General features: G+C 34.0%; 1 protein-coding gene across 4 annotated transcripts in view; it reads left to right on the top strand.

Moving 5' to 3' along the window:
* LOC128866203 (protein late bloomer) overlaps nucleotides 1-16,259 on the top strand; it is a 51,716-nt gene extending 35,457 nt beyond the window's left edge. For all 4 annotated transcript variants that reach the window (XM_054106744.1, XM_054106746.1, XM_054106745.1 and 1 more), the window contains exons 3-6: nucleotides 8,143-8,316; nucleotides 12,959-13,120; nucleotides 13,229-13,426; nucleotides 13,494-16,259. In XM_054106744.1, coding sequence (XP_053962719.1) covers nucleotides 8,143-8,316; nucleotides 12,959-13,120; nucleotides 13,229-13,426; nucleotides 13,494-13,565 — 606 coding nt within the window. In that variant the 3' untranslated portion in view covers nucleotides 13,566-16,259. The remainder of the gene's footprint in view (nucleotides 1-8,142; nucleotides 8,317-12,958; nucleotides 13,121-13,228; nucleotides 13,427-13,493) is intronic.
* Nucleotides 16,260-21,090: the final 4,831 nt, after the last annotated feature.

The following is a 21,090-nucleotide window of genomic DNA, read 5'->3' as shown; positions in this document are numbered from 1 at the left end:
TTATTAGTCGTGCACCATTATCGTTCGATTCGTCGTGTAGAGAGTGCTTTCCCCCAACGTCTTTGCTAATATTGGTGTTTCCCACCTTTGCATTTAAATCTCCGAGGAGAATTTTTATGTCATATTTACATGATTTTGACATCACATATTCCAGTTCTGCATAGAAGGAGTCTTTTGCAAAATCGTCTGCGACATCGGTAGGCGCATACGCGGCTACAACTGTTATGTTCTGAAATCTTCCTTTGAGTCTCATGAGGCAGAGTCTTTCACTAATTGGCTCGAAAGCCATTATACTTTCTCTAAGTTTTTTGTCAATGTAAAAGCCCACACCTAGCTGTCCTCGTTTGTTTGGACCACTGAAGAAAATTGAATAGGCTTTCTTTCTTATCTCACCATGATCCGCAAAGCGTATCTCTTGTAGAGCTGCTAAGTCAATATTATATTTCATACACTCATCCGCTATTTCGGACATCTTGCCGGCTTGTAGCATTGTTCGTATATTCCAAGTAGCAAAACGTAAATCATAGTCCTTAATTCGTTGCTTGGGTCGGTATCTTTTGATTGTATCAGTTATCCGAGGCTGTTGTTGTGGATTCGCGACAATAAATACTGGTATAAGGTTGTCAGCCTTAGGACCAGTCCCCTCTAGGAGAGCCAGATCACCCACTTCTTTTGTTCCCTTTCCTTCCACTGGGGTTTCCCACTTTGTGAGGTACCCAGTCTCTGGTTAGGGTTAACAGTTTCACCGCTCGAAGGATTCAAGTTGGGAGATTGACAGTAAGAGGTGATATACATCATATCTCAAGATCAGTATTCCAGTTGCACATTACTGCCCTTTGCGAAACTTTCGTCTATTGAGTTTCATAAATCGAATATCCACGGTTTCACTACGCAACAGCATTCACTCGAAATCCTTGAGTAAAGAAGAGTGGTGGCATGGCATGTTCTTTGTTTTTCACAATGCCTAAAACTATAACAGTGGCTGTGCATGATAAAATGAACCTTGGATCCAAAAGGAAAGGATTGATATATAGCCAACTGCCATTTCTACACTTGATGGTATTAGTAAAAATTATTTTCGTCAGTAAAAAACACAACACCTCAGACGTTTCAGGGTGTTAAATTTTATTTAGAAGGCGTGTTGATCGGATAACTCGCTGTTTTTCTGTTTGCTCCGACATAAAGTAGGACTTTTACTGGAGATCTTCATGGAAATTCAGAAACATTAAGCTCCTTCTCAAGGACTCTTACTGATTTTTAAGGGCCTTCGTCAATGATCACTTGCACTTGTTGAAGAATTATGCAGATCGGAGTATAATATTTCGAAATGTTCCTCGTGCTTTTTCGTTTTGCGACAGATTTCGAATGTTATGTACGAATATAGGGACGCACTTAAGTTAATGAAAGATTTCTAAATTGGTGTGGTTGGCGCTTATAGCGGCGATAACTGCATGTCTCTTCATTTCATGAGTTAAGTTGTTGTCGTCCATGTCTTATCTGAAAACAAGCAAAAATCAAAATAATGGTTTCGGGAAATTATAGCCACATAGCAGCACTATAGCAGCATGCCCCCAACTATCGTGGGCTATTATGTACTGAGTTTTGTTGAGATATCCCCCGTAGCCGAATGGATTAGTGCGTGACTACCATTCGGAAGTGCCTAGGTTCGAATCCCCGTGCACGAAACATCAAAATTATAGAAAAAGTTTTTTTTTTTTCTAATAGCGGTCGCCCCTTGGAAGACAATGACAAACCTCTGAGAATATTTCTGCCTCATAAAAAATATCTGCCGTTCGGCATCGACTTAAGACTGTAGGTCGTCCCCCCATTTGTGGGACAACATCAAGGCGCGCACCGAAAATAGGAGGAGGAGCTCGGCCAAACACCCAAAGATATATATATATAATCCACCAGTAGAAATCGTGGGAGTCACCGCTTTTCTATTGTTTTCGACACTTTACTGGGAGTGTGAAGAGCTCAAATTTTTTTGATCTCGGGCTCCTCCTTTTCACTTTGCTCGTAGTGAAATTGAAGAATGTAACGAGTTCTCTCTTTTTATATACCATTATTTTGGAACGCCGTAACACACAACTGGCTTTACCAAAAGCAGGAGAATCGCATAATTTTTTTTAGGTGTAGTGTCACCAAATAGCCGTATACTCGCTGTTCATGAGATATGCAACGTACACATTGTGAAATATGGTAAACTAAAACCTTTGGCGGAAAATATTGAGAGCTTTTTACCTCACCTAATATCTCTGCTCCGACCTAATATGTTTGCGAGAGTGCGAGTCTTTCCACATCGATGTTCCCACTAGTGATGACTGCTCACAGTTTAATTTGCTATGGCTGAGACTGAGAGTATTGGCTTTAAGTTACGTACTCGTTTCTCTAAGACATCATAACGATATAATATTTATGTATGGCTACCGTGGGTCGAGAAAAGGCAAAGAAATATACATAAATAATTATGAAATGTTTTGCTCAGATATATGTTTGTATGTAGTTTTTTTATGCTTTTTTCGATTTTATGCACTTAACAACAAAATGAAAAATATACATATATTCATGAACAATAAATTTTGCATACATTTGCACTGTATGCAACTACCGGCGGAACTGCTAGTATACACACCCAAAGAGCATCTCATCGGATGCTGTCATCGTTTATTATTAACAGTTTATAAAGTATGAGACATTTGGTCACGAACTTTATTCTATCAGTGTATGTCACCAGTTGTAAACAACATTTTCCTGAAAAAAGTGGTAACTACCTTTTGAGCAGCAGTACATAGAGTATTGGCCTGTTCGAAATATTGTATTAAATGGTTTTAAATCCTATAAAAAATGGTGTTTGTTGACACTTCCATGGTGAGCACTTTTCAATAATTTGTGTAAGTCAAACCAATTGGATTCTTTATTGAAATACTTTATATTAAAGTAAATACTTGCCCCATTCACTATTAATTCGTACCTCTACTATTTCTGCTCATACATATATGTATGTATGTATTTACACCCCGTTCAAAAATTATAAACTCATTACTATTTTTTTAGTTCGTACTGCAACAAAAACGATAGAAGGCAAAGCTTCTGATGCCGTACAAAATTTTTCAAAATTTCACAGAAATTTTACAGAATTTCACAAAATTATGTACATAAAACTTTTTTTCAAAATTTTTCCGGGTATGCAGTTTTATAGCCCATTGAATTTTATAATAGTGTACAGTATAAGTTGAAAGTGACTAGAAAATACCGTTGATTACAATTACTTTTCGCTGAGGTGTCACACTTTTTCTTCCAAACAAAGTACATGCAGTAGTTTTTTCATGTACATAGAAGAAAAAACTCAGCATCATCAACTGAAGAAGCTAAGAAGAAATACTTTTAGAAAAAAATGTACCCGTGTACCCGCTGGACAGCGCTGTATTCGATATACCGAAAAAGCGTAAATGTGGTCCGATTGGGCTTATTCTTACATTTTAACTACTTAAACAAACGTTTTCTTGGATGAACTGGAGCCTCTTGTAGATTTTCTGGTGGAGATATTCCCAAAAATGGTTTTCATGGACCGATTTGTGTCATATTCGGTAGCAATATTCATTTCCTAAAAATAAATATGTTTAAAAAAATTTTATCCGAAGTTTTTTGGACCTCACTACAACTCATTATATTCGATTTATCAAAGCTCAGAGATCTACTCTGTAATGCAATGCAAATAGTAATTGCGTTACGAAACGAAAATTGTAGTACAAAAACGATTTGTTGTCTGCATTCGAACAAAGCGTTGACAATGTAATTAAGTTCCTTTTAGTTAAGTTTCTTTCTTGTTTTTCAAAAATGACAAACACAAAAAATTTGAGCAAATTTACATGATAACTTTTCCTTCTGGGTGGAAAATCATGCGTGTCGATCTTAGTGGCAAAAGGTGTAGAGAAGTCAAGGTGTAGACGTCCACGAATTGTCATCGAAATAGGGGGTTTTTTTTGACATTCATCGAATTCACATTCTCGCATTTTTATGCAAGAGCATCAATAGTAAAGTGAATGACCAAAGAAAATTATTTAATATAATAGGTCTATTTATAAGTTCGTGCGGTTTTACAACAGATGGCGTAACTTGATTATTATTCCATCGATCCACATTTCCAAACATTCATTGGAGAGCTACTGTCGTAAGGCACAAACGTCAGTATAAGTTTTTTATTTGAAGCGTAAACAACAATATTTTTACCACACTTGAAAATGTCGAATTTCGTGCCAAATAATGTGTTTTTGCGGGGAATTCTTCTTCATTATTTTAATATGAAGAAAAAAGCAGCCGAAAGTCATCGTATCTTGGTGGAAGTTTATGGTGAGCATGCTCTATCTGAGCGAACGTGCCAGAAGTGGTTTGCACGCTTTAAAAGTGGTGATTTTGGCTTGGAAGACGAAGAACGCGAGGGTGCGCCGCCAAAGTTCATGGATACCGAATTGGAGGAATTGCTCGATCAAGATCCGGCTCAAACGCAAGAAGAGGTTGCAAAAACTTTGGGAGTTGATCAATCAACCATTTCCAAACGTTTAAAAGCCATGGGAATGATCCGAAAGGTAGGCCATTGGGTGCCGTATGAATTGAAGCCAAGAGACGTTGAACGCCGTTTTATGGCATGCGAACAACTGCTTCAACGGCACAAAAGAAAGGGTTTTTTGCATCGAATTGTGACTGGCGATGAAAAGTGGGTCCATTACGACAATCCAAAACGTCGGGCAACGTATGGATACCCTGGCCATGCTTCAACATCGACGTCGGCGCAGAATATTCATGGCCTGAAGGTTATGCTGTGTATCTGGTGGGACCAGCTGGGTGTTGTGTATTATGAGCTACTGAAACCGAATGAAACGATTACGGGGGATGTCTACCGACGACAATTGATGCGTTTGAGCCGAGCACTGCGAGAAAAACGGCCTCAATACGCCGATAGACACGACAAAGTTATTTTGCAACATGACAATGCTCGGCCACATGTTGCACAAGTGGTCAAAACATACTTAGAAACGCTCAAATGGGATGTCCTACCCCACCCGCCGTATAGTCCAGACCTTGCGCCATCCGATTACTATCTCTTCCGATCGATGCAACATGGCCTGGCTGACCAGCACTTCCGTAATTACGATGAAGTCAAAAAATGGATCGATTCGTGGATTGCGGCAAAACCGACCGAATTTTTCACAAAGGGAATCCGTGAATTGCCAGAAAGATGGGAAAAAGTAGTAGTAAGCGATGGACAATATTTTGAATATTAAATTTGTAACCATTTTACGTCAATAAAGTTTCAAATTTCGAAAAAAAACCGCACGAACTTATTCATAGTCCTATTACTTAAACGTGAAAAGCCTGCAAGGAATACCGCAAAAAAAAAATCATCGTGCAAATGCAGGAATTCTTCAAAAGATAATGTGCAAAAAACCGACGGTGAAAAGTCATCGCGTAAATCGGCTCTTAAAAATTTGTTTTTTCGAACAAAGAAACAATTTTTTTTTTTTCAAAATTTTCTTTTATTTTCCCAAATATTTAAAAACATTTTTTTTCTAAATAAAATTGGTTTTTTGTAAATTTTTTTTTTCTAAAAAAATATTTTTTCAAAATTTTCAGTTTTTTCTTCTTTATCGCACACTGTTCACCAGGGAACATTTTACCTCTCTATCGAACCTACAAACTAAATACTTTCAGATTAAAAAATATGGATCAAAATGACCCTCACGTATAAGAAATATTGGATTAAAAGGTTTTTACAGCTCCAGATCTTTCTCTTTCATAATTACTATAGTGCACTTTCGTACGTTTTTGTCAAATTTTTTCGTAAAGTTACTAAGAACACAAAATTCGGCGAAAATATAATAATTCCGATTTGGGGAGCATTCAGTTAAACATTTACTTTAAATAGCCCCTTTGAAAATAATTTTGGAGACATTCAATAGAACTTGATCTTTCAGTTTTGAAATGTTCGTTTATAATAGACGAACATACATAACACTGTGCGACAGTGAAAATATACTTTTATAGAGACCTAGTACAACTTGTAGGTATAGTAAAACTAAGAAACATGGTATAGGAGAAATTTCCAATACACCCCCAAAATCTCATTTTATGGCCATAAAACCGTTTTTCAGTAGGTTGATGTGAAGAATCACTCCTAACTTCGCCAATTTCCATCCGATTTCGAATTTGTTTTTTTAGTTCGAAAGAACAAAAACAAGCCTTTTTGACAGTGTGTTTATATTTTTTCTGAAATGACAACTGACGAGACTGTAGACGGAAGTATTTGGAATTTTTTTGTTTTTTCTCTATTTTTTCAACTTTGACATAATTTTTACGATATTATCCGATATTGAGGATTTTTTTTAGTACACTGCTGTTATAGTAAATTTAATTTTGCGTCGAATGAGCTATATTTGACTGTAATTGAATTAAAATTAAAAGAGTTGTGTGGGTTTTAAGATTTTTTCTTTTTTTTTACTACGAGATTTGGTATGCGTTTCGAAGCATGAAAATGATAACAAGTGTCATTATAAACACATAATACTTATTGGAGTATTGTGCAGTGCACCACTGTACGGTATGGTTCGGTGCGGTACAGTGCAGTACACAACGGAACTGGTTACAAACTTAAAAATGCATTGGAAACGGCCCTTTGGAGTTTAGTATGGTACGGTACATTTGTCATTCTCTTCATCAGTTTTGAATACTTCTCTGTAAGAAATTCGATCATCATCATTCATCTTAAGTCGTCATCAACTAAATTCCATTGTTTAAATCGAGAAGCGAGCGTTTCAGATTGTCTTCCCGATAGAAGTAAATCACGAGAAAGATCCTGAAAATCTGAATTTTATACAATGTGTCGTTCTGAAGACTTAGAACCAGACGGAAAGTACTCTTCATTATCAGATTTATTGTTATCAGTTTGATCATCATCAGCAATGAGTTGAACTTCCTTCAGTTCATGACTTGCAGTTGAGTCAATCATATCGTCCAAGACTACGGGGTTCTTAACAGTTGCAACATCAGCATACTTTATGTGCTTTCGAGTTTTATAATGATGACCGTTGACGTCCGTTTTACAAAAATAACAATCATCTGGTTTATGATAAGGCTGATGATGCCACATCATCGGAGAATATTGAGAAATTCGACTTTTCTGGCAACGTTTTGATTTATATCTCTTGAATTTCAATGAAACAAACAATAAAACTTTGACGTTTTAATAAGGTTAAATTATAATAACAAACTTCTTTTGTTAATCAATGTACAGTGTGAACTTTGGTACACTTGGGAGCTTTTTCATATTTCTATTGAAAAAAAAGTGCTATAATATGTCAGATATTTTCGTAAGTTCTAACCAGTTCTGTTGTATGCAGTACAGTGTACTCTTACGTATACATATACACTCCAATAAATATTACGTATCTATAATAACGCATCAAAACACGTCCTTATTCCTATTTAGCGTAAGTTATACCTACATACCAAATTATTAAAAAAAAAAAAAAATCTTATAACTCACACAACTCTTTTAATTTTAATTCAATTACAGTCAAATATAGCTCATTCGACGCAAAATTAAATTTACTATAACAGCAGTGTACTAAAAAAAATCCTCAATATCGGATAATATCGTAAAAATTATGTCAAAGTTGAAAAAATAGAGAAAAAACAAAAAAATTCCAAATACTTCCGTCTACAATCTCGTCAGTTGTCATTTCAGAAAAAATATAAACACACTGTCAAAAAGGCTTGTTTTTGTTCTTTCGAACTAAAAAAACAAATTCGAAATCGGATGGAAATTGGCGAAGTTAGGAGTGATTGTTCACATCAACCTACAGAAAAACGGTTTTATGGCCATAAAATGAGATTTTGGGGGTGTATTGGAAATTTCTCCTATACCATGTTTCTTAGTTTTACTATACCTACAAGTTGTGCTAGGTCTCCATAAAAGTATATTTAATTTTTTGTTTTTTGTCACACTGTGTAATTTAAAAAATGTTATAAAAATAGTCAGTAAGAGTATTTGTTTCTTGTTAACTTATGAAATAAAATAGTTTTTTCTTAATAATATATTATTTGTAGATAATTTTATTCTATAAATTTTCCTTTCACTTTCAGCTCCTCGCCTTGGTACTCATAGCATTCGGAATTTATCTGCTAAGTTCCTATAATGTGAATGAAGTTGGTGCTATGGCCGCCTATGCTTACATAGGACTAGGCGTAGCTACGGTGGTTATATTCCTATTGGGACTTTTGGGCGCAGTACGCGAAAGCGTTTGCTGTACAGTAACGGTAAGTATATATAAGAGCGAACAAAAATGAAAATATAGTACGCATTGAATACTAAATTTTAAGAAAATATTTATAATATGGGTACAGGAACCCTGTATGTGATACTTTTATATTGGCAGTCACCTATCTTTTCAATGTGTTTTGATTCAGCATTGAAAAAGAATTCAAATGTGCATTCTTAGCTTGTACTAGCCTGTTCACTTCAGTACGCACCAGCACCAAATCAAAGATGAAATCTCATATTCGTTAACCCCCGCCGTCTTCGCTTACTACTCATGTCTGAATTCATGACCTTATAATTCACATGTGCGATGAAAATGCACTGATCGCTAGCTCTTGTACTGCAGGATGAATATACAAGATGGCGCAAAAGCAATGACCCTATCGGAAGATTTATAATTTTTGAAAAGAACGTCGCATGTCTATCATATTTGACACTTGTGGACTAGACAGCTGCAGAATACAAACAGACAAGCAATGAGCGCGTAAATATTAAAATAAAGATTTCCGCCACTCAAAATCGATTTGCTCGTTTAGTAAAAAAATTATTAAAAAAAAAATTGGATGATTAATTTTGAGCCACCTTGTATGTATGCATATGACGAATATATTGAGGAAAATTCCATGTACATATATTCAGCATTGGCTTACAATTAATTTGAAGGGACCCAATTATGTTCATTCAAACCTTTTTAAAGTTATTTACATTAAACTGAAATGTAGTGATCAAGTAATAAAAGTATAGCTTTATCGTAATAAAATATCAATTTCACAAAATTAACAAAAATTTAAATCTATCTCTATTTTTTCTTTGGCTTTGCTTGCTTGGCTTCGCTAATTGTTTGAAATGAATAGAACAATATTGAAATTTACGAAACGAGACCAAATGGCAGTTTTGCTTGAAGCGCTTGAAGTAAGGCGAAGTTTCAAATAGCCCAATGTTTTATTTACGGCGTGTATGACATAAGGATGTTAAATTCCCTGTATTTAATTTTATTTCATTCAGCTTCATTTGTGAATTGTATGTTGCAGAGTTGAAGCGAAGCCGAAAACGAAGATAAAGACGTTTCGTTACTGCGAGTAGCTCAGAGCAATAGTCAACAAAAATTTTAAGTGACCTCTGTAATTGGAGTAGTAGTAAAGAACTTGGAATCTGTCGGAGGATTGAAACTCTTGGAAATAGCGACATTGGAAAAAACCTAAAGAAAAGCTTAGTTTTTAAAAATATAGATGCCCCAAATATAATATATAAAAATGGAAAAACGTTCAAAGCCACTGAATTATCGGTGAACGCAACCATAACAGTAAAAATTTAGATTTGTGCTATCTGTTATGTTCATGTTTTATCTTATACTTTTTGCTATGAAAAGAAAATTTCGCAATATTTTGCCTTCACTGGGCCAGCACCTGTGCTCATATACGGCAACTCGTAAGCTGTGGGCGAGAGAGCTAGGAGGAAAGGGGAAGCGTACCGAGTCGCCTGTTTTCAGGCAACAGGATTTGTGTTCTTGTTCTTTTCAACATTGTTGTTCACTGTGGACTAAAAACTAAAATAAAGTTGCGCCAAAAATGTTTCACTTTATGAACGCGGACTTATGGTATTCTTGCTCTGGGCATTTGTCGCCTGCCCTTATCTACCGTTAAGGCGAAGTGTATTGTAGTGAGTATACCATAGTGAAACGATTTTTAGAGGTGTACTATTTAAAAAACCGGTATTCGGCTCTGCGTGAATTTGACAGAATCAGATGATTGGCTGACGTCACTTGGGATGTGCTTACAAAAAACTGAAATTGTGTTGATGATATACAAAAAAAATCAACCAATGACACTTCGTAACAACGACTGATTGAACAAGGGTGTGAAAACATGTGAAATGATAGTGCAGAATTCGGCTGCCGAACCTCCCAACGTGACGCTGCAGCCAAGGTTCCCCTCACATTTTTCTTTTTCACCATAGTTAAAGAGGAAACCTTGTGAATCTACATGGTGAAATGATTTTTAAAGGTGTACTACGTAGGCTCTGAGCCATGTGATGAGCTCTTGATAGATGTGCTGACGTCACTTGGGATGTATTTCACCAAATTTAGCTTGTGGTACTGATAAAATCAACACAGCTAATCCTTATACCATTGGTTTGTTTACGAATACGGTAAATGTTTAATATCTATAGTTTGTTTGTGAGAGGCATTAATAAGATAAGTGTTTTGCGTGTTCGGCGATTTTCTGCTATCGAAAAAAACTGGATCAAAAAAGTTGCATCAAATTTTGTGTAAAAAATGGAATTAAATGCAAGCATTTACAGGTAGTATAAGCTTTTCACAGAAGGTCGAGAAGATGCGAATAACGACGCTTGCTCTGGACGCCCCACCACATCAACAACCGATGAAAATGTTGAGAAAGTGAAGAAAATTTTAATGGGAAATCGTCGAATCACACTCAGAAAAGTTGCTGAGGATGTCGGCATATCTTTTGGCTCATACCATGTAACCTTTTCGGAAATTTTGGGTATGAATCGTGTGGAGGTAAAGTTCGTTTCAAAATTGCTAAATTTTCACCAAAAACAAACTTCACATGAGCATCGCTCAGGAATTGTTGAATGACACCAACGATGATCCAGATTTGCTTAAAAGGATCATAGCTGGTGTCGAATTATGGGTTTATGGTTATGACATCGAAACCAAAGTCCAACCGTCCCAATGGAAGAGTCTAGGAGAGCCATTACCAAAAAAAGCACGCCGAGTTCGATCAAATGTCAAGGTTTTGTTCACTGTTTTCTTCGATTACCATGGAGTAGTGCATCAGGAGTTCTTACCACAAGGTCGTACCGTAAATAGGGAGTGTTACCTTGAAGTTATGCGTCGTTTGCGTGAAGCAATACGAAAAAACACTCGTAATTGTTGAAAAAATATTCATGTCTTTTGCATCATGAAAATGCACCTGTTCACTCATCTTTGCTTGCAAGAAATTATTTGGCCAAAAAAGAGCACCGTTATCATGACTCACCCACAGGGCCTTAGAGAGCATATCCCCCGGGGGAAAATTGCAAATGCGGGCCCTTTCCGATTATGTCTAATTCATATAATTCGAATTACTCTCGAGTCCGGGCCCCTCTGATAACTCCGGGCCCGGGGTAAAAAGTCCCCGATCTCCCCCCCCTCTCGTCGGGCCTGCTCACCCACAATATTTATCAGATTTAGCTCCCTGCGACTTTTTTCTGTTTCCAAGATTGAAGAGACCCTTGAAAGGACGGCGTTTTCCGACGATTCAGGAGATAAAAACGAATCGCTGAGAGAGCTCAAGGACGTACCAAAAAGTGCATATCAGAACTGCTTGGGGGATTAGGGAAAACGCTGGCAGAAGTGTATTAAATCCGAGGGAGACTACTTTGGAGGCGAAAAAATAGAAATTGATGAATAAATAAACATTTTTTGAGAAAAATGAAAATTCACCTTATTTTTTTAACATGCCTCGTATACACAAGTAGCAATTTTTTGAAAAAATTACTTTTGTATTTCTAAAATTTGAATAGAATAAAAAATAATTGATAAATTTGGTTAATACAGAGCGCTGCTCTCTAATTTTTTAGCAAATAAACAGTACTCCAATTGGTTGATACATTTTTGATTTGTTGCAAGTGCGAAATAAATTTAGTGATTTTTTAACACATTTTGGTTTATAGAGGCGCCTCTTTTTGTAAGTTTATACAGTTTATGTCGCAAAAAGCCTTCCAGGAGAAATTAGGTTCGAAGTACAAAAGAGCCGCAGCAAATTCAAGCAGTCTGTGCATAATTATTAAAGTACATATCCATCCAATGAAGGGAAATGAAAGATCGGATGAGTGTGCAAGGAAAGATTCTGAGCTTGACCTTCAGCGAGTGGTCCTTTACCACATAAGCATTCATCTAAACGAACTTGACTAGAGCGTAATCGCGGAAACCAATAGAAGATGGTCTCAGATTACTAACTGCAGGGTCTCCAAGGCGCTTTGGCCTAAAGTGAATCTTAAAAGAACAATATGTCTGCTTGTCAATTACCAGCGTCCTCACAGGTGTTATAACGGGACACTGCGCTACTGGTACCCTAGCCAGTAGAATGGGTGTACCTCACAATGACTTCTGCAGCGACGGAAATTAAAAAGTAATTGACTCGGTACAGCCCCGCCTTTGTGAATGTTCTGCACTTCAAAGAAGCCTTGCCAAATATTTTAGCAATTATTTCTTTGAAGTCCAGTGAAACTTGCAAAATGCCTCACTGGAGGGACTAGTTACCGTCTTAAAAAGATCTATGAGGCTTAAGCAACTTAGTTAGGGAATGGAAATTAAATGCAGATATCACAATGGGCCTTAGGGCCACCGAGAGTCTTGTCTTCGAAAGGAACCTGGAACCCTAACCTAACCTAACCTAACCTACACATTTTGGGGTTTCATTTTATAAGATGCACTGATATCTTGTGCTGTAATGTGTGTTGATTGGACTTGTAGGCACTGCCAATAAAGAAGTATTACATACATGATGTGAATGTATGGGTTTTTGATTAAAAATATATTACTTATGCAAAAATTTATATTCAATATATAGTACATGAATTTATTTTAAAGTACATATAACTACAAATGCATGCAATATTCTGTCATATTCGCAGTTCATCACATTGCTTTGGATTGTGATTATAGCACAAATTGCCGTCGCTTTTCTTTTGCTAAAAGGTGAAGGTACAGTTGCTTCACACCTGTCGAATACCGTTGATAAAGCTTGGGATGAAGAGCTCACAAGTCCTGGTGCAATGTCTTTGTACGAGACCTGGGTAAGTGTGGATAGCTGATAGCCGTAATTGCCTAAATATAAAGCTTTTATGTGTTGCATTTTTCACATCAATAATTTTTGTTTCCTTGTGGTTTTCTTTTTTTTCCAGTTTGATTGTTGTGGACGTGCCAGCCCACACGATTACATTGTCAATGACCGTTTACCGCCTGCAACCTGTTTCAAAAATAACGATACTACGAAAAGCGAGAATCTAATTGCCAACGGCTGTCGCATAGAGTTTGAGAACTACTGGCTAAATTTATTGCGCATCTTCAATATAATTGCCTGTGTGATGATTGGCTTAGAGGTCGGTGAAATTACATGCTTACTTCTCGAAACGTTTTCATTTATAATAATTTATTTTCATTTTATAGCTAATTGGCAGCGTGGTTTCCTGCTGTCTCTGCAATAGTATACGTAACGATCACAGGCGATCCCTATACTGAATGAATTTGCGTATAATGAAGTTGCTCATGAGAAAACAAAAGGACATTCTAATTTTTCTTTTTTGATCAAAAGAGAAAACAAAACAACAATAATAATAAGAATACGAGCGCTGCTATTTATACTTCTGCCTTTAGGCACTTCTAGTGTTGCCAGGTGCCATCTGACGTTTCCAATGAAAAATTTGATATTAATTATTTTATCATTAGTGCACTAAGAACTTTTTGATGTGCGAGCCATATTAGTGTTATTTACAGTGGCTTTATGAACTCCAAATATTTCGAAGTGGATTAGCAAGAAGAAAATTTAGCAATGAACTGAAATATACGGCGGCTTGGCAGGATGTTGCACCATACAAAACTTGTAAAATAAAATTTCTTGTTGCCGCTGTTCACCAACCAACGAATTACGGGAAGGTCGTCCAAAGTCAAATCCAAAACGCCCGGTACACGTCAATACCCATATTTGGAAATTGGTTGAAACGAAAGGCAGTTGAAAATAGTCTTCAACCACCAATACTGGATTGCCATTGTTAGGCCAGAAATATATATAGCAGCTCTCGTAATAATAATAATAATAATAATAGCTATAAAAAATGATAGCGTAGTATGCGCGGGAGGGGGGAGGAGAGTGAGAGATAACAATAATAATAATAAAGTCGACTAAAGTAGTAATGTATGTAAGTATGTATGTATATCTATAAATAAGTATAGAATAATTCGGTATAAAATTACTATTTCGAATTAAATTTGTTCAAAAAAACTTTGGAAAAAAACTTCATTTTACAATTAAAAGACCTTCAATCTGAGTGAATATTGTAGTTTCTAGCTTACAGCTTTTGGTTTGCCAAAATATACATATACATCTATTAATATTGGCCGATTTGTATGGAGCGTTATTTTTTGAAATTGATTTTATCAGAATCGGATTCTAAATGAAATGATAAGAAAAAATGCATTAGAGCCTAGCTCCTATAGAATCAGTTTAGAGCCCCCAAACTTTAAAATATTAAAACTGTAATATAAATAAAATATTGATATCGTCAATTAATTAGAATTATTATTTTTTTTATAAAAATATAGTTCATTCTATAATAAAGACTATATTAATCCAAGTTTCAAACTTTGTTTAAGATTTATAAAAAGTCGTCACATTTTCATTAAATCTTCGAGATTTTTAATCAGTATAAAAAAAATTTGTTACTCAGTTTTGTGGCCTACATAGATTAAAATATTTTAGTATAATAAAAATCAAGTTTGAAGTGGGTGAAAATTCTTACCGATTTTTTTTATTTTCTCCTCTTGGCTGTATTGCGTATTTTCTCCATACAAGAAACACATTTTGTGGATTGGTTATATAGAGAAAATGCGCAAGATCGGCAAGGGAAAAAATTATAAAAAAATTAACGGAATTTTCTTAGTTTCTAAGTTGAGAATTTCGGTTACCAATATTGATATAAAAATTAGGACGCTCTTGGTGAAAAACAAAAATATTCCCCTCTCAAAATAAATGTGATGCAATAGCTACTCATAAGGAGTGTCCCTATTTGCAGGATAACTAACCAAAAACTGTAGAAAGAGCTCGTCCGAATCCCCTAGCAAATAATGCAATGGCTCGCAAGTGCGATCAGATAGAAGCTACCAAATTAAAGCTCACAATGCCTTCGAGCTAAAATATTCTCGTGCATCGTTTTGTTGAGGAATACTATTCATACTACTAGCTGAAATTTCATTTTAAGAAGCTACGAAATATCCAAAAATTGCCTGAATTATAAGTCACCTACAAAGTCTCGCGCTTATTTCAATCTTTATACTTGAGGTGCATTCATTTATTTAAATGCGTCAATTTGAATACTCGGCTGCGGCTACTGAATAGTTTAGTAAATCCGATTTTTCATAGAAGTGCCAAAACTTGTTTCATCTTGTTTTTGTTAAAGATTGTTGTTTGAATGCACAATTGTATTTTATTTAAAGAAAATTTTTCGTAATCGAAAAACAAGGCAAGATTGGTTGGCCCTCCAATGCATAATCCGCCTCAGGGCACTCGTTTCTGAAGTCAATTAATTTAATGGTATTATTATTTTTTAATTAAAATACTTTGCAGTCGTCAATTATATTTATTAGAACTAACTATTGTGGACTGATTAGCTACGCTAGAAAATTTCATTGTTTTTGCCAGTAGAGTTTGAGAGGCCATCAAAAATTCAAGGAAAATTACTATGTGAATTGTTTATCTTTTTTACGAAAATCCAAAAATATATTTCTAAAAATCGCATTGAATAAATATTGCTTTTATGGTTTCAATGAAAGTATACATTTTGATCATTTAATGTGAGTTAATATGACAATTGTAAATATATTAAGTGGGTTAGCAACTCAATCATCCTTCCGATTACCTCAACTGAGGCCTGAGCTGTGATTGACACTTATCGAAAATCCGTCTTTAAATTCGTGTTTCAGAGCACACAAAAAAAATATAGACTCTTATTTGTAGCGATATAAGTTTGTGTATTAGAGGGTTAAAGTTTATTATATATGAAGAAATCAGAGCGCAAAATTAATAAATTTGAAAATCCAAAATTAAATTATTTTTCTAAGAAATTTAAAATAAATGAAAAAATTTTAAAAATTAAAAAAAAAAATATTAAAAATTAAGTTATAAAATATTATGAAATATGGCTAATTACAATTTTTTTCTGAAAAATATGAAAAATAAATATTTTTTTACTTAATTATTTGTACTCAAAATTAAAAATTTGAGAATCCAAAATAAAACTATTTTTCCAAGAAACTTAAATCGAATGGAAAAAATTGTAAAAAATAAAAATATATATTTTTTTTTTACTAAATTATTAGAGCTCAAAATTAACAAATTTAAAAATTAAGAATAAACCTGTTTTTCCAAGTAACTAAAACAAATGAAAAAAATTAAAAGCGTTATATTAAATTTACAGCCTAGGTTAAGAAATATTTTTTCTACAAACATGAAATATAAATATTTTTCTTAAATCAATAAACAATTTGGAGAAAAAATTTTGTAATTAGCAATGTTTGATAATACAGGATGTACTGGTAAATATTGTTAAATGGCTTTTATTATTTTATTTCATAAAAAAAAAATTATCAAAAATTGTCAGAAGTCCACAAGAATATTCAAAATATTTAGTTTGGCTTTCGAAAAGCGGTTTCGGCGGAAATTTATAATTTACCAGCTTGACAGATGAAATTTCGGCAAAGCTATTTTATACTTTCATGTAAAATATATGTATACATACATACACACATACATACTTATTCATGTTTTATGGATGTCCTTTGGTTGGATTTTTTCATGAAAGCTTTGAAAATGTATTAAAAAAGTAGTTGTGTTAATATTAGACTTTCGATAAAATAAGAATTTTAAAAGATTGACAATACAGTAACAAATAAAGCGCGTTTCGTATCTACATACATATATTGAAGGCTCGAATTTTTCGTTATATGGAAGAAAACACGCAACACTGTCAACCATAGAAAAAAATCAAAAATCAATGCAGTTTTCGAGTCACTTCATACTTGCACTTTATTTTACCAGAATTCAATGGGCTCTAAAATTGCATACTCGACATTTTTCTAAATACCCTGATTATTATTATGAGGGGATTCTAATTGAAAAGTTTGAAATTTTGAAATTTTAAATATATTCTTCTAATTTTACACGAAGTTTGATACTATAGTTTATATGGTTTTTGTAGTGAAATGAGCTAGGTTTTCTTAAAAAAATGATTGAAATTAAATAAGAACGAAATAAATTGCCAATAAGCTCCTGTGCTATACTTATAGTTATGAAACGCGCTTTATAACAGTTACCAAAAAAGGGATAACTGCTCTAACTTTAACCATTAAAGCTTTATTTGAAGTACACGTTGGCAGCTTTTGTTTATATACTTGTATATTTATATGCGTATATGTGCGTATGTACCCTAACTTTATATGTAGTATTTAATCAGTTTAAAAAGTAAAAAAAAAATATAACTCAAGCCAAAAAAAAACTCTTTTTTGTGGTCTATTACTGCTACATACATTTACAAATACAAATAAATGCATTTCTATATATGTATATTATATGTACAATGAACAAAACAATTTATGTTAATTTTACAGTAAAATTTTTATATATGTACATAAGTGTTTATTGTTATTGCATTCACATAAATATTACAACAAATTCCAAACTTGCGCTGACAACATTTCCTAGTTCTACTCTAAAGCGGGTACTTTGGAAAAACCGAACAAAAAATTTTTGTATTAAAATGTTTTTGATACTTTTATAAAAAGTTTATGCTTATCGAAATTAAAAAAAGCTTTAATATTCATTGGTTATTACCAAAAGAAATGCCTACAAAGCTAAGAAAATGAGATTTTTCGGAGCTTACAAAATATGTTAAAAGCGATATGTTAGAGGAAACAAGATTTGTGTTTGATTTTTTTGTTGCTATGAGAAAACTCCTTTCAGAAATCCTTGGGTAAATACAAAAAAATATTAATAGAGCAAACACACACACATTTAGGATTTAACTTGTAAGAACTAAAATTATTTATTTGAATTAGAAGAGTTATTTTTATTAAGCATCAAATGCATATGACTTAAATTTGTATTGTAAAGTTATATGGAATAATGTCATAACTCAAAAATTAGGAAAAAAGTTGAGAGAAACGGTTTCGAAGTTTTTCTACCTAAATAAAAGTATAGACACATTTTCACCTTACGATATACTGTTAATAGATATTTTCATGAATTTTTTTAGACAGCATAAAATAAGAGCTGATTGTCATTTCTGCATACTTATCTAAAAAACTGTTTTTTTTTCCTTTTTTTTTTGAATTGTGACGTTCTTCCAGTAAACGCGGTATACGTACATGGATTTTTGAATTTAAAAAGTTTTAATTTGCATAAATACATTTAAAATTGTAGATGTATCGAAACGATTTGTTATCTAATAAATTATGTATGTCTGTATATTAGAAAATAAAATAAAAAGAACGAAACGATCGAAAAATTACATGTTCATAGTCATTTGAGAAATAAAGATAATATTAAATAACGAAACACATAGAAACCTATGTCTTTTTATTCTTTACACTAGCCAAAGAAAAAACATCAAACGTTCCAATGTCACTGAAATAGATTAATTTAAGGCAACATTTTTTCGCTGGTGCTTACTCAACCAAATCAAAAGGTCACTCACTTCGTGAGTATGCCACATCTATGTGTGTAGTTAAATAATCAACTATCTATGAAGCGAATCTTCTTCGTACACTTCTTGCTGTTTTAATGATCATGAAAAATGGCAACCGTGCATTTTCTACCTTAGGTTAGGTTAGGTTAGGTTGAAGCGGTTGTACATTGTAGGACACACTTTGGTTCATAGCCTATTGTGATGCAGCATGGGAAATTTGTACTTAACTTCCCTAAAACCAGTGTGTGCTTTTCAAAAATTTTAGAAAATCCCTGATTTCCACAGAACTAAGATCATCCAATTCATTAAAGAATTGTCTACCTAAAATGGTGTAAAGCTCCGTCTGGACAGAGCAGGACAATGACACAAAAGGTGCGCGATCTTCTCTTTCTCTTCCTCATCTAGGCAACTTCTGCAGAGGCCACGTGTTTGCATACCCATCCTCTGGGCGTGCCTGCTACCTTACATGTTTTAAACCTTACATTTGCCAATTTTATTTGCGCCTGAACTTCAGAATATGCAATATGCCCATAAGTACTTGTGGCAGACATGCTTTGGCCTGAATGTTTTTTTCCGGAATGTTTTTTGAAGTACTTAAAGTGAAAAATTTCTAAATAAAAAAAAAAATAAAAAAATAAGTGGAAACTTTAGTACGATTATGCGAAAAATGTGATCCAAGCATCCCCATTTTTTATATTAATATATATATTTTTTGTTTTTTTGTTGAAGGAACAATATTTCTCTATTGTCAAGTGGTTGTGGTAGCAGCATAAACATTCCCCATATAAGCTGGAATGACAGTAACTGGGTCATTTGGGTAACGTAAAACCGACTGTCGTGGGAACGACAAGTCCACAGTCAAGTTTGATCCCTTGTTTTTGATAAAAAGTAAGCCCAGCTGGTCTAACAAGTACGTTTCATACTACTTTAACTAAGCATACAAAAACAATTTTAGTAAAGACAAAACAAACGAAGCATGTGAACGAATTTTTCCAGAAATGTGGAAGAAATAGTTGTTCTCAGAGTAATACTTTTGCTTTTCATATAACAATTTTATAAGCATCTTAATTACTAATGATATTACTCCTACGAGTACAGATTAAATTACAAAAAATCCCAACCAAATACGAGTACTTTGAATGATTCGTGAGATTATATCGACTTCAAAAAGAATATTGAATTTTTTTCATAAAATGTTAGGATTTGGTCAAAGCGCATTCATTAAAGGTGGTGGCACTACTACCAACAACGTTTGATTGCCATGGCAAAGTATTGACAAAGTAGACAACAAAGAATGAATGAATTGAATACCGACAGACACATGGACATGGCGAATAAAAAAAAAAAACAAATCAGCTAATTTGCTGGACCTACCTTTAATAGAATCGCGAGTTGTGCGAGCATAAAAAAATTTGAGCATGTACTTTATTTGGAAGAAAAGGTGTGACACTTCAACGAAAATAAAATTGTCAAAAACCAAGAGTATTTTGTAGTCACTTGAAACTTGCACTCTGTTATACTAAACTGCAGATAAAAATCTAGTGGTAAAAATAAAAGTTAAAAAGTTCAAAGTTTTGATGAAATTTTGAAAAATGTTGAACAAACTTTAAAGCATTGCGTTATATAGATTTTGTTGTAGTATGAATTGTATGTATTTTTATAAAAAAAAAATATAGTGGTGTTTTGTAAATTTTGCGACGGGGTGTATATGAGAATAAAGCGATTTATTACAGGTTACAGCAAGTACAGTCAACGCCCAATAATATGATTTATATTTATTTAGTCAATGACTATTCATTTAAGTGTGTAAGGTTCACCGGATTTGGAACTATTTCGCCTAACAAACCCTAAACTCGAATAATATGACTATAAAAAGCTAAAAAAAAGAAAATTTATTTGAAAAAATAACGCCATGGGGTTTAATTTTATTCAAACTTTGCAACAAAGAATGAGAAATGTTGTAAGGAGTCGGCAAGACATAGTGAGTTTTTAATTACGCTGAAGCACTTTTTGATGTTTAAAGAAAGCCGAGAACTAACACAACATAGTTTCTCAAGCGCGTCATCTGGTTTTGAAATTTTGAAAAATACTTTCAAATCATCGGAGTAGATAAGAAATTTCGCGAAATGAAAGTATAGTCTTAGTATATTGCCTTGGGGAACGCCAGAAGAGGCAAAGAAAGCTTCAGAAGAAATGCAAATGAGTAAAGAAAGCGTGTTCCAGGCAGAACTGTTGGCGATCAGAGAAGCATGCAAATCACTAAAACTCTACAAGGAAGTTGGTGCAAGAGTAGCTATCTTCTCAGACAG

Source organism: Anastrepha ludens, chromosome 6 (genome assembly GCF_028408465.1).
Source record: "Anastrepha ludens isolate Willacy chromosome 6, idAnaLude1.1, whole genome shotgun sequence".
NCBI classification, from domain to species: domain Eukaryota; kingdom Metazoa; phylum Arthropoda; class Insecta; order Diptera; family Tephritidae; genus Anastrepha; species Anastrepha ludens.
The sequence above is the reverse complement of the archived record's forward strand: the minus strand, read 5'-3'. Positions and strand labels throughout refer to the sequence as shown.